At 48.6% G+C, this 18860-nt stretch overlaps 1 protein-coding gene across 5 annotated transcripts in view; it reads right to left on the bottom strand.

Annotated features, from left to right (window-relative positions):
• Positions 1–18200, bottom strand: part of rgs12b (regulator of G protein signaling 12b) — a 57064-nt gene extending 38864 nt beyond the window's left edge. Inside the window, exons 1-3 of one of the 5 annotated variants that reach the window (XM_029258881.1) lie at positions 18115–18198; positions 14008–16016; positions 8070–8189 (exon numbers count right to left, since the gene is read on the bottom strand). In XM_029258881.1, the coding sequence (XP_029114714.1) occupies positions 8070–8189; positions 14008–15882 (1995 nt within the window). In that variant the 5' untranslated portion in view covers positions 15883–16016; positions 18115–18198. Of the gene's footprint in view, positions 1–8069; positions 8190–14007; positions 16030–18114 lie in introns of those variants that run through there. The other 4 variants (XM_029258878.1, XM_029258880.1, XM_018737946.2 and 1 more) reach the window with 4 other exon arrangements.
• Positions 18201–18860: the final 660 nt, after the last annotated feature.

Raw genomic sequence — 18860 nt, forward strand, 5'->3', positions numbered from 1 at the left:
ATGGGAAGGACCCTGAAGCCAGGCGCTCGCTCCCCGCTCGCTCTCGCTCCACAGGACTCGACCGCTCTGACCCGCTAAAGCCCTGCCGAGGTACTAATGACAGGGCATCGGTGGCCCGCTGAACAGCGCTGCCATCTATAATATTGCGTACCGCGTCACCGACAATCGTCGCAGATAACGCGGTTTATCTTCAACTTAAAAGCTTCTTTAAACGCATGCCTGTCTTAACATTTCCTCCCTCCAAACCAGGAAGGAAAAAAAGAAACATAAAAACCCCATTCCAGTGGCTTCATTAAGTCCACATATGGTCATCTGAGTTATCAAAGAACAAAAGCACCAAAAAGGCTGTTTTGTTTATTGAAGTTTCCCTCGCTTAGTGCCCATCACGTAATGACTTCACACTCCGAGGACTCCGCACTAATGGACACCTCCTCAGTTGTCTCTGGGGTGGCAGACAGTCGTCAGGAGAGTTTCCCTCTCCAATACACAAGCTATCCAATATATACATGTTTTTTTCAGAAGGCAAGCCCATATCGCTGTCTAGTAAATAACTAAGCAGTGGACAGGAGAACTGCACGAGGACACGGTCGCTGATGACGGAAAGCGTTCTTTATCGAGCATGGACAGGGTTGACGGAGCGCGGCACTTAAAAAGCTAACTTTCCCAGCGTGTTGCTCACAGATCATGTCCCTACATGGGTAGGCCAATCGCAGCACCTGCCAGGCTGGCCCCGAATGCCCCCCCCACATCTACCTGGCGGAGACGTGCACGCCACACCATATCACTCTCCTGCGAAGATACTCACCCCGTCCGAGGTGACGCTTAGCGCTGGCTCCATGAGTCTCGCTCAGCTCGGCGACAGGCGGTTCCTCTCTGTAAACACCTCCATCCGCCTCTGCAGTGCACTACCTCCGTGTGTGTGTGTATGTGTGTGTGCGCGTTTGTCAGTGCGTGCACCAGGCTGGAGATCCCTGCTCGCCTGCTCGCTGCCGGGCACTGGAACGGCCCGCGTGTCTCAGCGCTGCTCTGCCTCTCTCCCTCTCTCCTCCTCCACCCTCTTCCCTCCCCCGGCCCAGCCTCCTCTCATTCCTATTCCACCCACCGAGGAGGGGACGGCCGCGCTGGCAGACAGAGATCCGGTGACACGCTCAGTGGCAAAGGGACACTCGGAGACAGGAGGTGGGAAACCGTGATGCACCGAGAGACAGACTGCTGGGTTTTGACTCTCTTCGGCTGGTTGATCGCAAACACACAGGCCACACAGCAGCACGTTGCCTGCTTGGTATTCCTCGTGCAAAGGGCTCAGATTTACAGAGGAGCGCACCAGCGGAAGCAGGAGTATGAAGGGGGGCAAGACATGAGATGTGGGAGGTGAGAAGGCAGCAGATTTTTTGGGGGACAAAATGTATGTGTAAATAGGTAGATACGTATGTATGCACCTGTGTGCTTTGATGAGTGTCCCGAAAACTCCGGAAATACGAAAGGCAGCATTCCTCAACATGCCCAAACACAAGAGGAACATGATGAAAACCAGTACGCAGGACTCAACAAGCAGCCTCTCCCTGCCACGGAGGGGGGCGCGCTGGAATAAATGAAAATCTCCCTTTATGAGTTTGGCACTTCAAATGACATATGCATACCAGGAGACAAAAAACAAGACAGGGGTGCACACACAGGCACGTGCTCCAAAGTTCATGCTCTTGCTCATACGTGGGTTCCTGGGAGAGGACAGCACTTGGTGAGAAACACCGCATGTTTTGATGTGCATCTCTGTGTGGAAAAAGCAGTGTAACGTGTCAGCGGCACATGGCGGCAGCTCCTCAGATCCAAAGCCAGGCGCTTCTGCATACAAAGGGGTTTCGGTGGACCTCATGATGGCTGTGCTACTGTGAGAGGTGTGTGCTGGAGGAGCTTGTGTGCCCCACTCCCAGAAGTGTGCTGCTGGCCACATTCAATGGGTGTGGGTAGTCACATTTTGATCCACGCAGTTAGAAAACAAAGAGACTCTCATGATGTATATTTGTGTATGTGTGTGTGGGGACATCAAAAGCTCTGTAATGTGGAGGTATGTTAAATCCATGAGACAAGACTAGCAAAAATCACAAGATTGTGCCTCTGGTCTCCTACACCCCCGATGCCCACAGCACACATGTGCCCCGTTTATTCCCTCGGTGCAGTCTCAGATATCGGCATCAAAGACCTCGTGTGGCAGAGATCTTCTCCACTTGGGTGGGGAACAATGAATTATCTCTGGAAGAAATCACCACTTAAAGGACTCATGTACCCACAGAGGACATTGTGACAGTGATAAATGTGCATGGCAAGAAGTCATCAGGGTGCCCCCGAGTGCCCGAGAACCTGCGGGCCAATCCTTGCCCAAATGGGAAAAACACATCTGGTCTCTAGTCTTATAATATCTTGTGTAAACTTCCAGAGAGGGCACAGTTCTTAAATTAGAATATGGGAAAGCCCCTTAGGATGCGATTACAGGAGAGCGATTAACTTTATATAAAAAAATTTAAAAAAAAAAACCACACACACACACACACACACACAGAAAAGCTGTTTTGTGTTCTCCATGTTGGAGATAAACATCTAGTACTAAAACGTGACAAATCAAATGCACCAGCTGATTCTCAGGGGGTGGGGGGAATACAAATATACTTGATCAGTAGGCTGGGTCTTAAACTGAGCTGGGGGCACTGACCACATTTGTACAACTGTACTGAAGCATTTCTCTTGTGCATCTCAGGAAGCTGAGCTCATTTCAAACTCCAGAAATGTAGCTCGTTTCCAAGGTGAGTACAGCCTCTGGAGGCGGCTGAACCTCAGCTCGTGGGCATTCCTGCTGCGACCAGTTCTGCAGACTCTGCCAAGAGACACAGCAGAGCCGCTCCCACGAGCCGGGGATGGCCCCTCCTCTTTCTGCAGATTCGATGTCATCAGCTTCGGGCCGTCTCGGCTTCAAACCGCTTTCACGTCTTTGCGGAAAATAGCAGGGAACGGCACGACCATATGGAAAACTCCTGGGATCTGCGCTCCCTTCTAACGCCTGGCTGCTGTCAGGAAAAGCACTGCGCATGGGAGCAGTTGCATAAGTTCTCCTGAACTTTACACTCCAGCTGCTGGCTGGTCACAACGTGACAAAGTGCACAGCACACAGGTGTACTATTGATGCAAAGCTCTGGAGAAGCGCTATATGTCATGATCTTCAGATTAAACCAGCAGCAGGGGCCAGTGCAAGGACGTTCGAAACGCTCGTTCTTCCACTCTCAGCAACTGTTTGTCCAATGTGGGCCTGTGATGGTCCACAGCCTATCCCAAAAGAATAAGGTGTGAGGGAGGGTACACCCTGGAGAGAACACCAGTCTGTCGTAGGGCAAACACACACCACAGGCAATGCAGAGTCACAAAACCACCAGAAACACAAGTCTTTGGACTGTGGAACAAAACCGGAGCAGCTGGACGAAACCGCAGGAATATGGGGAGATCACGCAAACTGCAGAGAGACTGAGCCATGTTCAAACCCCCATGAGACCCCACAGCCTGGGAGCTGTGAAGTCCCAGTGCTACTCACTGCATCACCACGCCACCCACGTTTCAAACAGGTACTGGCATTGCAACTTCAACGTGTACCGCTACACCTCACCGGAGACCTGTATCATGGGCGGTGGGGCAGGTAGCGGCTAAAGACAGAAGCTTTAAACGGGGAAGGCTGGAACTTCATGCTTTCGGACAGATCCTGCAACGTGAAACCGGAATCGCTTCGGTAATGTATCCAGATGTGAAAACGGGTAATAAGGTACCATTGGGCAAGTGCCGGCTAAGCAGAGAAGAGTCGCTTTAAAGTTTACGGTCAAAAGGGAATGGGAGAGAAGTTCAAGTAAAATCAGCCTGGATGCTGAGTTTTGGAGAAGATTGGCAACGAAGAGAGAACGCAGTGGCTCTGTAATTGCACACATTTGATTGGTTAAAGAATCCTGACTACAAAATCATACCCTTCCCCTTGTAAAACAAGCTATATATAACCTGATGTCGCGCACCCCACTAATGATGCAGCACTGGCGCTTACTGCTGAGCACTGCTGCCCACATTCTGGTTCTGCGGGCAATTATCTCCTCCTGCCCCACACTGGATGAAATGATAGGCCGCGAGTTTCATCTGCAATTATCGAGATGCACGATCAAACCCCGCACTCGATACTTCTCTCGGTGTTGCTGCCGCTCCTGCCGCATTGGGTAGGACTGTGGGCTCCTCTAACGGGAGGCCCTTCACCTCACCATGCCTGTTCCCTATCTGTAAGACATGCTGTGCTTTCCAAATCAGCCTCTGAAAAACATTTAAGCAGAAACACCCAGCCAGTGGGAGCTGTGCAGCAGTGCCGCTGCGAGGAGGTGTGAGACACAGCCGTTTATTATTATCATATCATGCATTGCATCTAAACATATTTTTATCGACCTATTTTCCCGTGGGTATGTCACTTCAACTGGTAGTTACTAGAAAATGTGCGCTATGACGACGGCTGTGCGGAACAAAATAAGTTGCACTTGAATAACAGTTATCGAAAAGCCCTGTCTGTTGTGAAATGCAGGAGATTTTCAAGGTAAGCACTCAAATCAAGGGTACAATAACCGGGACAGGTTTCGAACCTGGGACACTCCAACTGCAAGGTGACAGCTCTAAACACCGTGCCACCCACTGTCCCAAAAGAGCGGATTTCCTTACAGTGAGCCACAGGTCGTTCTGTGCTCTCCGAAGGACTTCCTCCCTTTCCTGAGCATATAGGCAGGCGTTTCATCTGTTCCATTTAAAAATGACTCATTTCTCATGTGATGGAGACAGTGAGTGACTAAACTTTCATGTAACAAAGATGGTGATAACGCGACAATGTTGCACAAGGGCGGAAAAAAAACTGCAAAAGTAATTAAGTGAAGAAACGGTGAGATCGAGAGTGTGTGCCGCAACACAAACCATCTCCGAATTTGGGCTTCAACCAGAAATTAACGCTCCCCAGAGGAAATCCACAGCGCATGGCGCAGACCTACAGCCCATTACATTTCCATCTAATGAGGGCTTTCAGCCTGAAACGCAGCTATGCGAAAGCAAACCAAAGGAAAGCCATCCCGAGAGCCTTCCACAACTACTTTGGCCAAATGAAACCCCATCCCTGAGAAACACCAGGGAAGTCTCCTGGTAAGTCCACCGGCACACTGTGCCAACCCAGAAACACAATGAACGACATGTGAATCATTGCAAGTAAACACTTGATGGAGACAGAGATGACACATGGGGTGTAGGGCATGGGAGGGGTGGCTGGCTCACTGCAGTTGACACGCTAGAGCGAGATGACGCCTTTGTCAGGGTAATGCCCAGTGGAAGCGTGGGTGACATGTGGGGTAAGCGTGCTGATCAAGCAATTAGCATGTACGTGTGTGCTCCTCAGTGTACCAACAATGAACTGCAATTAATATTTCTGAGTGTGCGTGTGTGGGGCAAGGCATGTGTGTTTGTGTTTGCATGAACATGTGGATATCAATATGAGTGTGCCAAGGAAGAAGAGCAATTAGCGTCTCAGTGCCCATGTCTAGGTTCACCTGCAGGTGTTCATAGTGTGTGCAGGGGGTACGAGTGTGTATGTGTGCGTTTTTACCTTCATGGAAAATTTTTGGGGGAGGAAAAAAAAGAAAAAACTATAAAAGTGATGAGGATGTCCCAGTAAAAAAAAAAAAAAAAAAAATTCCCTTTTGAAAACTGTATTCAGCTTTTAAAAAAAACCCCCTCTCAGTTGTTTGTCATTTGGCTTTCATGTTTTCAGGTTGTTTCAATAAAGGTGAAAAAAACATTAAGTGCATTAAAGAGGAAGACAATGAAAAATACCCATAAACATGAGTGCTGACGGAGAACACTGCCATCTGTCCATTTTTGTGCGTGTGTGTGCGCGTCTCTACGCGACTGTGCACAGTCGGGGTCCCGAGGCTCCGCTAACGAGGAGGATGTTGGCTCGCTGCTCGTCAGCGCTCATTAATGGGGCTGGCGGAGGGGGAAGCTCCTCTTCCCATACTAAACACGCTCCGTCGGCCCCAGAGACCAGGGCGGGAGGCAATAAATACCCGACCGCATGAGCAAACAGATCAGCCTGACCGCACACGGTACACTTTGTGCTATCGTTACAAACTGGGTAGGAGCCACCCATTTTGGCCCATTGCTTTCTCTCCAGCATATATGACACTTTTGCACTATGCAGATCGTCCTGGTGTACATTTACATTTATTCATTTTGCTGACACTTTCTTCCAAAGCAAATCACAATGTTAAGCTATTTACCCATTTATACAGCTTGGCTATTTTACTGGACCAAGTTAGGGTTAGTACCGTGCTAGGTACTACAGCTGGAGGTGGGATTCGAACCTGCGAGGTCTGGGTCCAAACACAGCAACTCTAACCACTGGGCTACCAGGTGCCCCCAAATGCAGTGCGTGGAAGCAGTGCACGCTGGGACATCTCTTTCAACAGGATAAAGAGCCGTAACACGACTATCGAAGACCATTAACGAATCACAAGGAATACAGCGAACACAACACAATTATGTACGAGTCACTTTTTAATGGACGGTAACCTTGCGTGGCCTTGCTCAGCTCTTCACAGAGCAGCGACGAGGCGCCCAGCACCTTTCGCATTTGAAATGCACCATGACCTCCATCCGTGTCCAGCCAGTGCCAATTAATCCAATTATGCTCTGTTTGTGTTTGCAGCAAAACTAAGGAAACTTTTGCCTTGATTGTATCTGCAAGCATTTAGAGTTTCTTTAAAGGGCTGTGTGCATAAATCCCACTGTCTGGGCTGCCCTCATACCCCCGGCACAGCAACACTTTCAGACACTAAGCACCTTCAGCAAGGAAGCAGGAAAGGGTCGGGAGGACAGTTTTTCGCCCATGGCTCAGCCTTGTAAGCACTTCCGTTTCCCTCGCACAAAGTTGCCTTGGACAAAGGAAACAGCGCAGTAATGTCCCCTTCTCTTCGCTACAACTGCTTGTTAGTCGTACTACAAACATCACTGGCCGTGCAGATGAAACCGTTTCACAGACTTGTATGAAAAGGGCCTTTTCTTCTGGCTCTACATATTGAGCCAGCCGGTGGAAGAAGTATCTCTCCTCGTGTGACAAAGCCTCATCCTCCCAGCTGTTCAGCGCTTCCCTCTCCGGCATCGTAGTCACCGTTGAGTGCTGAACGCCAGCATGCTCCGACAATCGCCGTTTGTTCGTTCATTCACATTCCGAAAGAGCGGAGACAACGCGGAAAGCCTTTGACTGCGGCGCAAGCTGGGACTGCAAACTAATTCAACTTGAGCTACAAAATAAGAAATCAACCGGTAACGTTCCTACGTCACTTAACAGAACTCGTGTGCTGCGAAACCGTCTACATTGAGTAATTTTTAAAAAACATTTTACACGGACTATGAAGAAAAGTGCTCCTCCGAGCTGCGCTGAGAAACTTGTTTACAATGTTGTTTATTGTTACTGTGCGGTGTTTATTTCAGAGCTGACCTCTGTGCAGCAAAGGTAGAACAGTCCTTCCAGTTCTTGTTTTGCCGTTTCCCACCACTGAGAGCCATTTACTTGTTCTGAGTGTTGTCCTGCAGTTCCCGGTCTATTTGACACTGTAAAAACTCATTTTTCCACGCCAGCTCATGCCTGCTAAACAATAACCGCTAGTTCTTATTGGAGGTATGTGCAATAGATAATAATGTAGTCTATTTTATCCATATATTAAAAAAAATGTTTTAAGGGTAGGAGTTTTTGTAAGGAGTAGGTGTAAGTCCTAGGATTACTGGAGAGTAAATAATGCTATCAAAAACCCACATACTGTAGCTCTGTTTCAGTAAGCGTCCTCTTTTCCCGAATGCTTCCCGAGCACCACCGCTGCATGGATGCGCAAGTCAAAGTTCCCATCGGAGAAATTAAAACAGATGCTTTTGGTAAACAAATGGTGCTTTTGCTAAACTTTGGAGAGTGTGCGAGGGAAAAGGGGGTGGGTCAACTTTCCCAGCGGCTGCAGCCTCCGGGCGCTTACCTCCAGGTCATCCAGGGACCGTGCCAGGCTCAGTCTCTTGAAGCGGCTCAGAGAGCGCTTAGCGGAGGAGCGCTGGGGTGGCTGGGGGAGGCCCACGGCGACGCTCCCGAACCGTGAGCCCTGCCAGGAGGAAGACGAGGAAGAGGAAAACGTTAGCAGCCGTCCACCACTATCACACGCCCCTTTGATCCGCCCTCAGGGACCGTGGTGAAACCCTGTGTGTGGAGCAATGTTAGAGTCGAGAAACCACTGCTGTGCAGAGCTTTGTAATTTAACACAAGCTAGAGCAGGTGGCTCTGTGCTCTCCTCCCTGCGGAGGCCTTATTAAAGCCAGGCCCCCCATGTCTGCATTACAGAAGTGAAGAGAGCCAAGCACCAAGCTACACCACAGCATCTTCCACACTTCCTTTTATTCCATCATGTCTTGCAAGATCACGGGAAGAAAAGGGTAGCTAGAGGGTCATCTCTAATAAGGCAGGATCTGTTGGCTACCCCCGATTATACTACTCACAATCAAACATTGTTCAGTTTTAAAAAGAAAAAAACAATTCCCTTATGGGCGCCACCGTGACGCAGTGAGTAGGACTGCCACCTCACAGCGCCTTGGTGGTATCCAATATGGGTTTGGTTCCTGCTCAGTCTGCATGGAGCTCGCATCTTCTCCCCGTGTCTGCGTAGCCTTCCTCCAAGCGCTCCAGTTTCCTCCCACAGTCCAAAAGCATGCTGTTCTGGTGAACTTGATGATGCTAAGTTACCATAGTGTGGACGGGTAAGTGTGCGTGAGTGGCTACCCCGCGGCGGACTGGCATCCCGTCCAGGATGTACCTCCTAGCCTTGCACTCACTGCTTCCGGGATAGGCTCCATATCACCACGTCCCTGCTGAGGACAAGCTGTTATTGAAACTGGAAGGACCGGATAGACATTTCCTCATCTGAACAGCAGAGCTATTCAACCCCTGGCCTGGAAAAGAGTGAGTACAGCAGGTTTGAGTTGGCTATACTTCCCCTTCCTGGGCTCTCGGTGGCGTAATATCTTTTTCCCATGAAGAGACCAAGCTGATCGCACGGACCCGTCTAGCCGGGACGAAAAACTGGATACAGCCGCCACGGACCTTTGCAAAATAAACAGCTGTGGTACACCTATATTGCCATTTTCTTTCAAGTAAGGGTTCACACAAAATCTCCAGTGTATTTATGGCTATTAGCATGTTCATCTCTCTCAAATCTCACCACCCAAGACGGCCTTGCCAAAGAAGAAATTAAGCAATTACACCAGCAGCCTGAGTAAGAGAGGCTGCTGTGCATTTCTGAATTTGAATGAAAGTATTACCAATAATTACAACGGAACCACGTGTGTGGCGCTACCCTCTCATTTGCCTGGCTCCCTGCACAAAATCCACTTCTTTCTGAGCCAAAGCAGGCCAGAAACAGATGTAATTACAGACAAACGAACAGCCCAAACATTTTTTACCAGCGATGCACTGAAGCGCTTACTCTTACCAAAACGCTACGCTGTTTGGCCCTTCCCCTGCGGAATACAGTCTGCAAGTCTGCGGCTGATTTGTAGAAAGCGCGCTGCAGGACCGCCGGCATGTCGGGACGCGTTAGCATTTTTGCTGCTTTGTTTCATCGTTCCCAACACCCTCCTGCTTTTCCACTATTCCCAACATGCCGGAAGAAGACGAACAGCACAGAGCCCTTCGAGAACAGCACGTGTCGGTACGTATGACGAAGACGCCACGAGAACGCGATCGTGTCAATAAACGTGATAAATCGGCGCCCCAGACGAAACATACTTTTTGTCCACATAAATTCAGAAAAATAGCTACAAACACATAATTATGGCCTGACCCACTCGGAAGAATTCTCGGTGCATACAAGCAGAGATCACCAGTGAAGATGATAAAATAATTGCGCAATGAACTTGTGACATTTATGCCATGTTATTTATTTATTTAGCTCCTGCGAGTGCAGGATAATCAGATACTTGTCAGGGTTGCCAGGATACGAGCTAATCTTCCTCCACTGGCAGCTCGCGTGCCCCAGCTCCCCCGTGTCCAGCCACCAGGCTGTACTGACGGGAACTGGGGGGTAGGTAGGGAGGGAGAGGAGAGAGAGAGGGAGGGAGGGAGGGGCGAGCCCCAGGGTCAGCCCCACGGAAACGCCACGTGCGAGAACCATCTCTTGTGCCTCGGCCACCTGGCAGGTGAGCTGTAGGCTATTAATGGGCTCATGAACCAGAGCGAGCAGGCAGATCCATTACCGTGCTCCCGATCGCCCAAGTGAGCCGTACACAGCAACGAAGAACCCGTTATGGTGCCCGTCTCGAAAATGTGTCCGCTGGCCTTCTTCGCCGTCGAAACGTACAGCAAGTTAAAAAGGTTGCGTTGGCTTCTTCATTTATCCAAGAGTTTCTGGGATAACAAAGGCATTGATGCTAAAACAGGCACTAACACTTGTCTAAATATTCCTTTTGGACAAACGCACTTCAGCAAAAACACCAATCACCGCTGACAACACTTCTGCAATGACCCGAGTTGTTACTGTCGAATGCGGACTGAGGAATACATTCGTCTGAGGGTCTAGAGGGTGGGGACACGATCAGCTCGGCTTTGAAGCCCAGTCCACAATTACTCCTCATTTCAAACCGCTCGGTCTCCCCGCATATCTGAGGATCGGCTGACCTCGGCTGTCTTGAAAATTCTTCCATCCTGTTTACGTGACTTTCAGACTGGTACACTCGAAGTAAACACACAACCGCACTGCGGCGCAACTGCGGGTCGCTATACTGGCAGCATGTGAATTCTCTGCCCGTAGCAACCAACACGCCAACGCCGGGTTCATTTCAACCGCGGCACAAATGTGCAACGCTGATCCACGGACCAGCCCCGCTTCCCCCTCCCCGCTTAACCACACCACATGTCTGGGCTCTCGTCACAGGGAGGAATTTGCATTTCAGCATTTTACAGACTAAGAAGGGCTGTGTGAGGCCTGTTCAAAGCATGTTTAAACAGCTTCTCCTTAAGCAACAGGGGAGCGAACAAGCAACGTTTCGCCCGATAACCAAACGGTGGATGTTCAGCACAGTAACGTAGTACACGCTAATCGTCTGGCCTTTCGCGGCTGGCAGGCAATTTGATAAAACTGTGTCAACTCAGGGAGGTACTACGAAGAAAGCCTTTGCTTAATGCCGCACAAAGCTATTCTTAAGAAGTATTTTCTGTGTGACTGGTAATCCGCGTTCAGAAGAGAAAGAACGACTTAAGAGCTTTTCGAGGGAACTTATTGTAGATGAAACAGAGACACCTAGTGACTCTCCTTAAAACAGCATCAACATGTGAGACAGGAGGAGCTCTCTGACATGCTTCTGCTGGCCATCAAGTGCATGACGCTATTTGTTCCAGTTGAGCTCTTCATTTAAGAGGCTTGTTTAAGCTGCAGATCTTTAATTTTTCTTTCTTTTTCACCATGATTTGACATGACGACGTTTCAGGAGCCCTTTCGGAGTTGTCTGCACTGTTATAAAGAGAATACAAAGATGTGTCAATAAAAAAAAAATTAACCCAGTGCAAAGCAGCATAAAAAAACTAAATGGGTGTGATGCAGGAATTCCAAAAAGATCATTTCTAACCCCTAGATGGTCCACTGTAGCTATGGATTATAACACATGCCTTAATTTATCTGTACAATTCCAGCACTTAAAGCCTGCTACCGTGCACAATGTCATTGGTTAATCTAACCGGCTGACCGAGGTGATGCCAAGACCACTTTCAAAACCAAAAATGAGCAGGACGGTAGCTATGCTGTGAGTGAATCACCTGTCACGTCCAAGCCCCTGGTGTGGTAAGATTTGGAGTTACAAAATCCATTGGAGGAAGCAACATGTCCCACTGGTAATCCATCTGAAATTATGGGATCTGTAAGTCCATCCACCAGAGATGTATCATTACGATTTCATTATTCATGAAGAAAAAAAAAAAAAAAGCCTTTGCGGTGCCTCTGGGTCAAAAATAAAGCTGTGCCCATTTTGTGAACGTCAATAACCTGTCTGGATCTCCACTGAGGACAGGCTTTCACCTGTATGTGCAGTGTGTAACGAGCTGCCATTCGACATCTTGACTGTTCATTCTACCCTTTACAGTCAGCATGCCATAATCTGACCCCTGAGAGACAGAAGGTGTTTCCATGGCAACGGTGTTTACTTTGAGTTGCTGTCGGAAAGCTGCACATCTTTTGAATTCTCACAGCAGTCAGTCACATCAGTACGTAACATACAGCTGTATTGCCTGGTTATAATGCAGCGAAAAATAACGTCGAAACGACGTGGAAAAACTATGTGACACAAATCACGTACACTTGCAGCGTAAATTCGATATATGCAAGACACAAACGAGTGCAATGTATGCAAAATGCTTACGGACACCAAACATATCACATGCATTTAGCGTGAGAAAAATTTAAGGACACTGCACATTTGCGGCACAGAAATAATTATAGATTATGTGCCAATCATAACAGCAAGGTTGTGAGCAACAGGTCTGCGTTACTAGCCAGATCACCTAGGTTACTGTGGTCTACAGTACAACATGCTCAGTAATTCCCCACCTTAGAACACAAACAGGAGCTACTGCAAAAACTTACATGCCCATGTGCAAGAGATGAAGCTATTCGACAATGCGTGAATCCTCTAACTGTATGTTTACTTGAATATGTTTAACTGACAGTATGTTCACTGTGCTGCTGCTCTGCCAACCTCAACAATGCTGCTTCTGCAATGAATAACCCTCCTTGTGTGTAGCGAGCTTCTCCATAGCTCCGCATTTCCTTATATTGTGGACATATTTAGTCTGTTCCACTCTGTGAGAAGAAAGATGATTGCGAACAATAAAGATCAGGAGCCATGTTTATCTCAGTGTGTGTTGGTAAACCTCCCAGGGGAGTTCCTCCGAAATCTGGCAGACAAGGATGAAGCAAAGATTATTCATTAGAGTTCCTGTAGGTTTTTATAGCCATGCTCCATCTGGGATGGTGGCTAAACGGTTAAATAACCTTTATACACAGAAATACAGCCAAACTCTTGTGTAAAAATAACACATTCAGCATTGCAGTGTAGAGCAGGATACTTGTACCTTATCAGAGTGAAATTATATACACATTCCCAAAAGTCCATTAAAACAACACAATACCCTCTGTTTGTCCAACTTATCATGCTACTTTCATTAAAAAAAAAAAAACCCATTATATGTACCAAACCATATCTTTGGACTGTGTAAGGAAACAGGAGCACGGAGTCAGATTTAAACCCAAGTCCAGGAGCTCTGAGGCACCAAGACTACCTGCTGCACCACTGTACCACCCACAATTTAGAATAATTACACAAAATATCACAGCTGGTCTACAGTCACCAAAGACAGTTGAGGAATATACTGCATCTACCCTGAAAAATTTTTATGGAAATTATTTCACCATTAAGGGGTGCGGTGGCGCAGTGGGTTGGACCGCAGTCCTGCTCTCCGGTGGGTCTGGGGTTCGAGTCCCGCTTGGGGTGCCTTGCGGCGGACTGGCGTCCCGTCCTGGGTGTGTCCCCTCCCCTTCCGGCCTTACGCCCTGTGTTACCGGGTAGGCTCCGGTTCCCCGTGGCCCCGTATGGGACAAGCGGTTCTGAAAATGTGTGTGTGTGTGTGTGTATTTCACCATTAAAATAAAACCCTCACTCCACACTTTGCGGTGTACAGAACAGGTCTACTGACACAAACTGTCTTCCTGCAACAATTAAGCAATGGAGAAATACTTCATAACTGCATTCTCTTCCTTGGGTATACATTAACAAATTTTACAAGAAATTACAAAATACAACATAGTATAAAGTCATGTAAGTACCATGATTGCATTTGTTAAATTAGAAGTGTGTTGAAAGGAGTGCAGAAAAAGTTCTTACCTTCTCCTTCTTTTCCTCATCTTTTGAGCGCCTTCCATGCTGGTGGTCCCTGAAGGCCTTGTCTGCTCCAAAGAGCTTCTTAGCCCACTCATCCTTCTGTGCAGTGAGCCTGGAAGGCTGGGCAATTTCCCCAGCCGCCCGGTACCGGTCTGCAGGGATCTTACTCATTGGCGGAGGCAGGGTACTGCAGTTAGCACTAGACCAGCCATCCGTGGACTCGGCGTAGGACTCCTGGTCGCTGCTGATGCCCTGCTGCCAGTCCCGCAGGACATGCACAGGGAGCCAGCGCTGGCCACCACCTTGGGCGGCCCCGGCCACGCCTGTCTTTTTGGCGTGAGGGTAGTGGGCTCTCGGGGGAGGAGCTGGGACCTCCATCCGGCCAGCAGGACCTAGATGTCGGCCCGAGAGCTGAGACGGATCTGGGTGACCTAGCTCTGAGAGGTGGTCGTAGCGATAGCCGTTCCAATGTGCGGTCGGCTGTCCCGGGGTTCTGGCCGGCGGGTTCTCCCACAGGCCGTTGGGAACGTGTCTCCCGGGATTGCTCCCTAAGTCCACCAGGAGCACCCGGTTGTTCTTCTCCTCTGGAAGGAAGTTTCCAATACCGCTGTCACTGTTGCTACTGGTGCTGTTGTTCTGCTGTCCGTCTGCATCACCGTCTAAGAAGGCGCGGGCCCTCATTCCTTCGATAGACTCCCCCATGTCGCGGTACAGCACCGAGACAAACTGCAGAAGGGGCTGGGAGGTTGGCGGGAACTCGAGGCAACCGTTGGTGTCTGGGTCTGGGGTGCACTCAAAACCGAACCGCCGTGCGATGCCCTGGTGGATCTTGTGATGACACAGTTCTGGGTCTACAATGAAGACGTGACAAGAGGTCCTCAGGCCACCGTCTTCCTCTCTCACCAGGTTGTGGTCATCTGAAACCTGCATAGTGACCAGGCCAAAGAACCTCCTGTCATCGGGGCATACCGCGCTGAACGCCAGCTTCTCCGCTGGGTACGTAGCCAGAATGGTGCCCTTGTCATTGCACAGCTGGATGCAATCGTGCATGATTTTCATCATCACCAGCGAGTGGATCTTCTGCTCAGCCCTAAGGCGCCTCATGCAGCCGCGGATCGCCTGAAGGCTGTCGTTCTCCAGGTTGGAACTTGTGGAAGCCAACTCAATGGAGCCAAGGTACCCAACGATCATGCCTACATTGAGGATGCTCGCATCCAAAGCAAAATCATCCTGGTTTTCAAACATCTCCACAAACACTGAGTCATCGTTAAGCACTCTGGCCATCTCTTCCTCAGACAGCAAGTCCGGGTTACTCTTTGAGCTGTGACTCCTGGCCCTGTGAGAGCAGTCTGGCTCTGATAGCGGCCTTGCTTTGGGAGCAGCTGCCTTCTCTGAGCTACTGGAGGAATGGCTGGAATTCTCAAAGATCATGTTGAAAATGCCCCCAGACTGCATCTCAGCGACCACCCTCTCAGCCCGGTTGATCCCCAGGGTCTTTGAGTCAACCTTGGGCTTCAACCAGTGGTTCTTGGCATCGTGGAGGCCAAGCTCCTCATCACTGGAGCAGGAGTCTAGGTGGCCGCGACACTCCGCAACGACCAGGTGCAGGACCCCCGAGCACCTTCCAATCAGCTTAACCACATCCTCATGGGAGGCCTTTGACACATTGATCTCGTTCACACTCAGGACTTGATCTCCTGACCGCAGGCCAACATAGTCTGCGGGACTGCCTCGGAGGACGCAGCTCAGCACACAGGGGGCTTGGCCTGACAGGGTGAAGCCGTACCCAGTCCGACCGCGCGCCACCTCCACACTCCTCACTCGCGTGACGGCTTGGAGGTTCAAGCGCCTCTTCCCAGTCTCAGCCTGCCTGAACATTGTCAGTTTTATTGCGGCTTTCCGAAATGCAGAGTGATGCGGCGAAATGTAACACTGCGGTGAAACCAGTCCTTGATGCCAGTGTCACCATCGCATGATCATCTTGGTGTCACAAACTGGGCTTCTTAAGGCACCTTTAAAAACATACTGAAAAACATTAGCAAAAACACTGTATCTACCCTGGTACCTTACCAATGAAAATGGGCATAAGCCCACTAAGAACCAATAAATTGAGCATTCATGCAAAACAGTGACGATATAAACCGCCACTACTCTCACAATAACTAAAGTATACAAATATGGGCAGGTATTAAACAAAAATTACCATCCATCCACCTACAATCAATAATCGCTTGTCCAGTGCAGGGCCACAGAGGTCCAAAGTGCATCTCAGAAGCACAGAGTGATTAGGATGGTATACCCTGGATGGGATGCGTAACCAGAGCCACCCACTAAGGGAAATTTAGAGTCACCAATTCACCTAAAAAAGGCATCTTTTAACTGCAGGAGGAAAAGCACGCAAAAACAGGAGCATGCAAACTCCACACAGACTGCAGATCTGAACCTGTAGCCATGGGGTTGCAAGGCATGAGCTATACCTGCTGCTAGAGATGTGATGATGGAGCTCATCAAAATCCGCATCCGTTGAATGCGGATTCAAACATTAATCCATACGGATGCGGTTTTTAATGAAAATAAAAATGTAAAGCATCATTTTAACTAATCAGCATTGCACATATCAATTAAAAGATAAAAAGAAAATCTGGGTTCAACTTTACACACAAGTAATTTTCCTTTTAAGCAATTCAGAAAACATTCCGGTTTACTCAAATTAAATGCGAGGAAGAATACAAGCATTCGTTTATATCACTATGAGTATTTCCGCTTAAAAACTCGAAACGAGCTGCATATTATATGTGAACTCACACGAATCGTCTAAGGCTACGCAAAAGCAGGCCTGATGGCATCATTTTACCGCGTAATTGATATGCAAATACACGAGCAAATCACTGAGTAGCGATTTGCATAAAGGTGCAGCAGCAAGGGGCGTAGTGGTTAAAAGCATGATCTTGCAAGCAGAAGGTTGCTGGTTCGAACCTGATTTCCCTGCTGTTTTACGCTTGACTGAACGAGGTATTAGCATATAAAAAACACGCAGGGTGGAGTTAGTCGCGCAGTTCTCCAATAGTAAACCGTTATTTCAACGATAAGGCGCCACACCTTGGCAGAGGTGCACCGTTACCTCGCGACCGCACAGCGGCGGTCCACGTGACCAGCGCGGTCCAACGGCCTCACCGAACGGCGGCGGCTGAAGTGAGACGTGGAAAACGATAAGAAGATAGAAAGGGAACAATGACAAAGCGGCTGTTCAGCAGAACTGGAGGCAAAGCCCCACTCACTAGTAGTGACGAAGCCCAGGTGACGTTTCACTGGCTAGAAAACGTTTTAACTAAACCACCTATATAAATAAATAAAGCGATTCATCATCCCCGCACAGTTCGAACTACTCGACAACCACAAACTTCACTTTTTCCCCGCTAATTTAACTTTTCAGCATGCCACAGTATTTTCTTCGCTTCACAAACTAAGTTTTTGTTCCTTAGTTTATGCAGAGAAGTAAAATATGTATTTCTTTGAAGCAACTTTTTTCCTTTTACCTTTCTTTTATATGTGTGGAATTCCATAGCCCAGGAAAATTCAGCCAACCTTGCTTGACAACAGTCCCCACCCCCATTTTCCCATTGCTCCAGTCGGGATGAGCGAACCCCCGTAACCATGACACTGAAAATGTCCACACACCATTCGAAGCTTGTTATTGGCTGAAGCGACTGCCAATCACTTTCAACACGCTCACCCTCCCAAACAAACAACTATTGATTTGAGCTCAGCTAAAAGGGGGTTTCAGCCCTTCTTCCACAGGTGTTTAATTTACAACCTGATTAAGTATGCAATATTAAATGCATATGTTTCGTACAATTTTTACATCCTCCATTAGATATAAAAGTTTTCAGTAAAACGCGCGTTAGAAGCTCAGACGAGACGTCTGATACGTAACTTAAGTTTGAAAAGTTAAGTGAGCTGACGATGCCATGGCTAGTAAGATGGACCAAGGCCCTCCCGGTTCAAAATGAATTACTAACGTTAATACTAGATAATCATATCACGCTAATAACCAAGCTGCGCTGCTTTGCTGAAAAGAACGAAGATGTGGAAGTGCAACGGAGTACTTACCCCCTGTCCCGTTTCGGCTCGCATGGTCTCGAGGCGGCGCCGCGAGAGTGGCCGCCGGACGACGGTCACGTGACCAGCCCTCGAGCGACGGGACTGGACGAGACGGGGTACCAGTCCGTCCGTGTGGGGCGCGTGTGTCTCGCATTAAAGCTCGCAGTTTCGCCCCAGTTCTGAAGTGTACTTGTTTTGATCAGTGAATGGATTTAAAAGGGAATGCACTTTGTTTTGATCTGTTTGTTATTAGTGGGGTTTCCCTGGCAACTGCAAAACAGCACGTAGGGTGAATGGTAGAAATTTAAGTACAGTGCAGTCATCCCTTAGTTAGGAAGGGAGCATGGGTCACTGGGTAGGGCTCGAGTACTTGTTCAGTGCCATCAAGCTGGCAACCACAGAGAGCACGCTTCCAGAACATTCCGCCCACCATTTGTGCTCACTGTCACTGTGACCGAGTTCACCCATCCTTTGATGCTCATCCTCTTCTTTTTCCAGCAGCCCTTCCAGGCATTCGTGTTTTCCAGAGCGTTCAGTCCAAATGGTGCCAAAAGTACGATGGCTTACATTTTAAAAACGTCAAATGAGAGACAGAATGCGCTTCCGTCCACGAAAAAGAAACAATTGTTTTCAAAACTCCAACCATGACTGAAATAAACATCGAAGAAGTTGTCACATCCATTAAAAGGTTATCGCAACTTGAAAAGAGGTCAGGAATGAAGTTGGTGGAGAAATATAATCCTTCTTATGCAATG

This window comes from Scleropages formosus, chromosome 16, assembly GCF_900964775.1.
Source record: "Scleropages formosus chromosome 16, fSclFor1.1, whole genome shotgun sequence".
NCBI classification, from domain to species: domain Eukaryota; kingdom Metazoa; phylum Chordata; class Actinopteri; order Osteoglossiformes; family Osteoglossidae; genus Scleropages; species Scleropages formosus.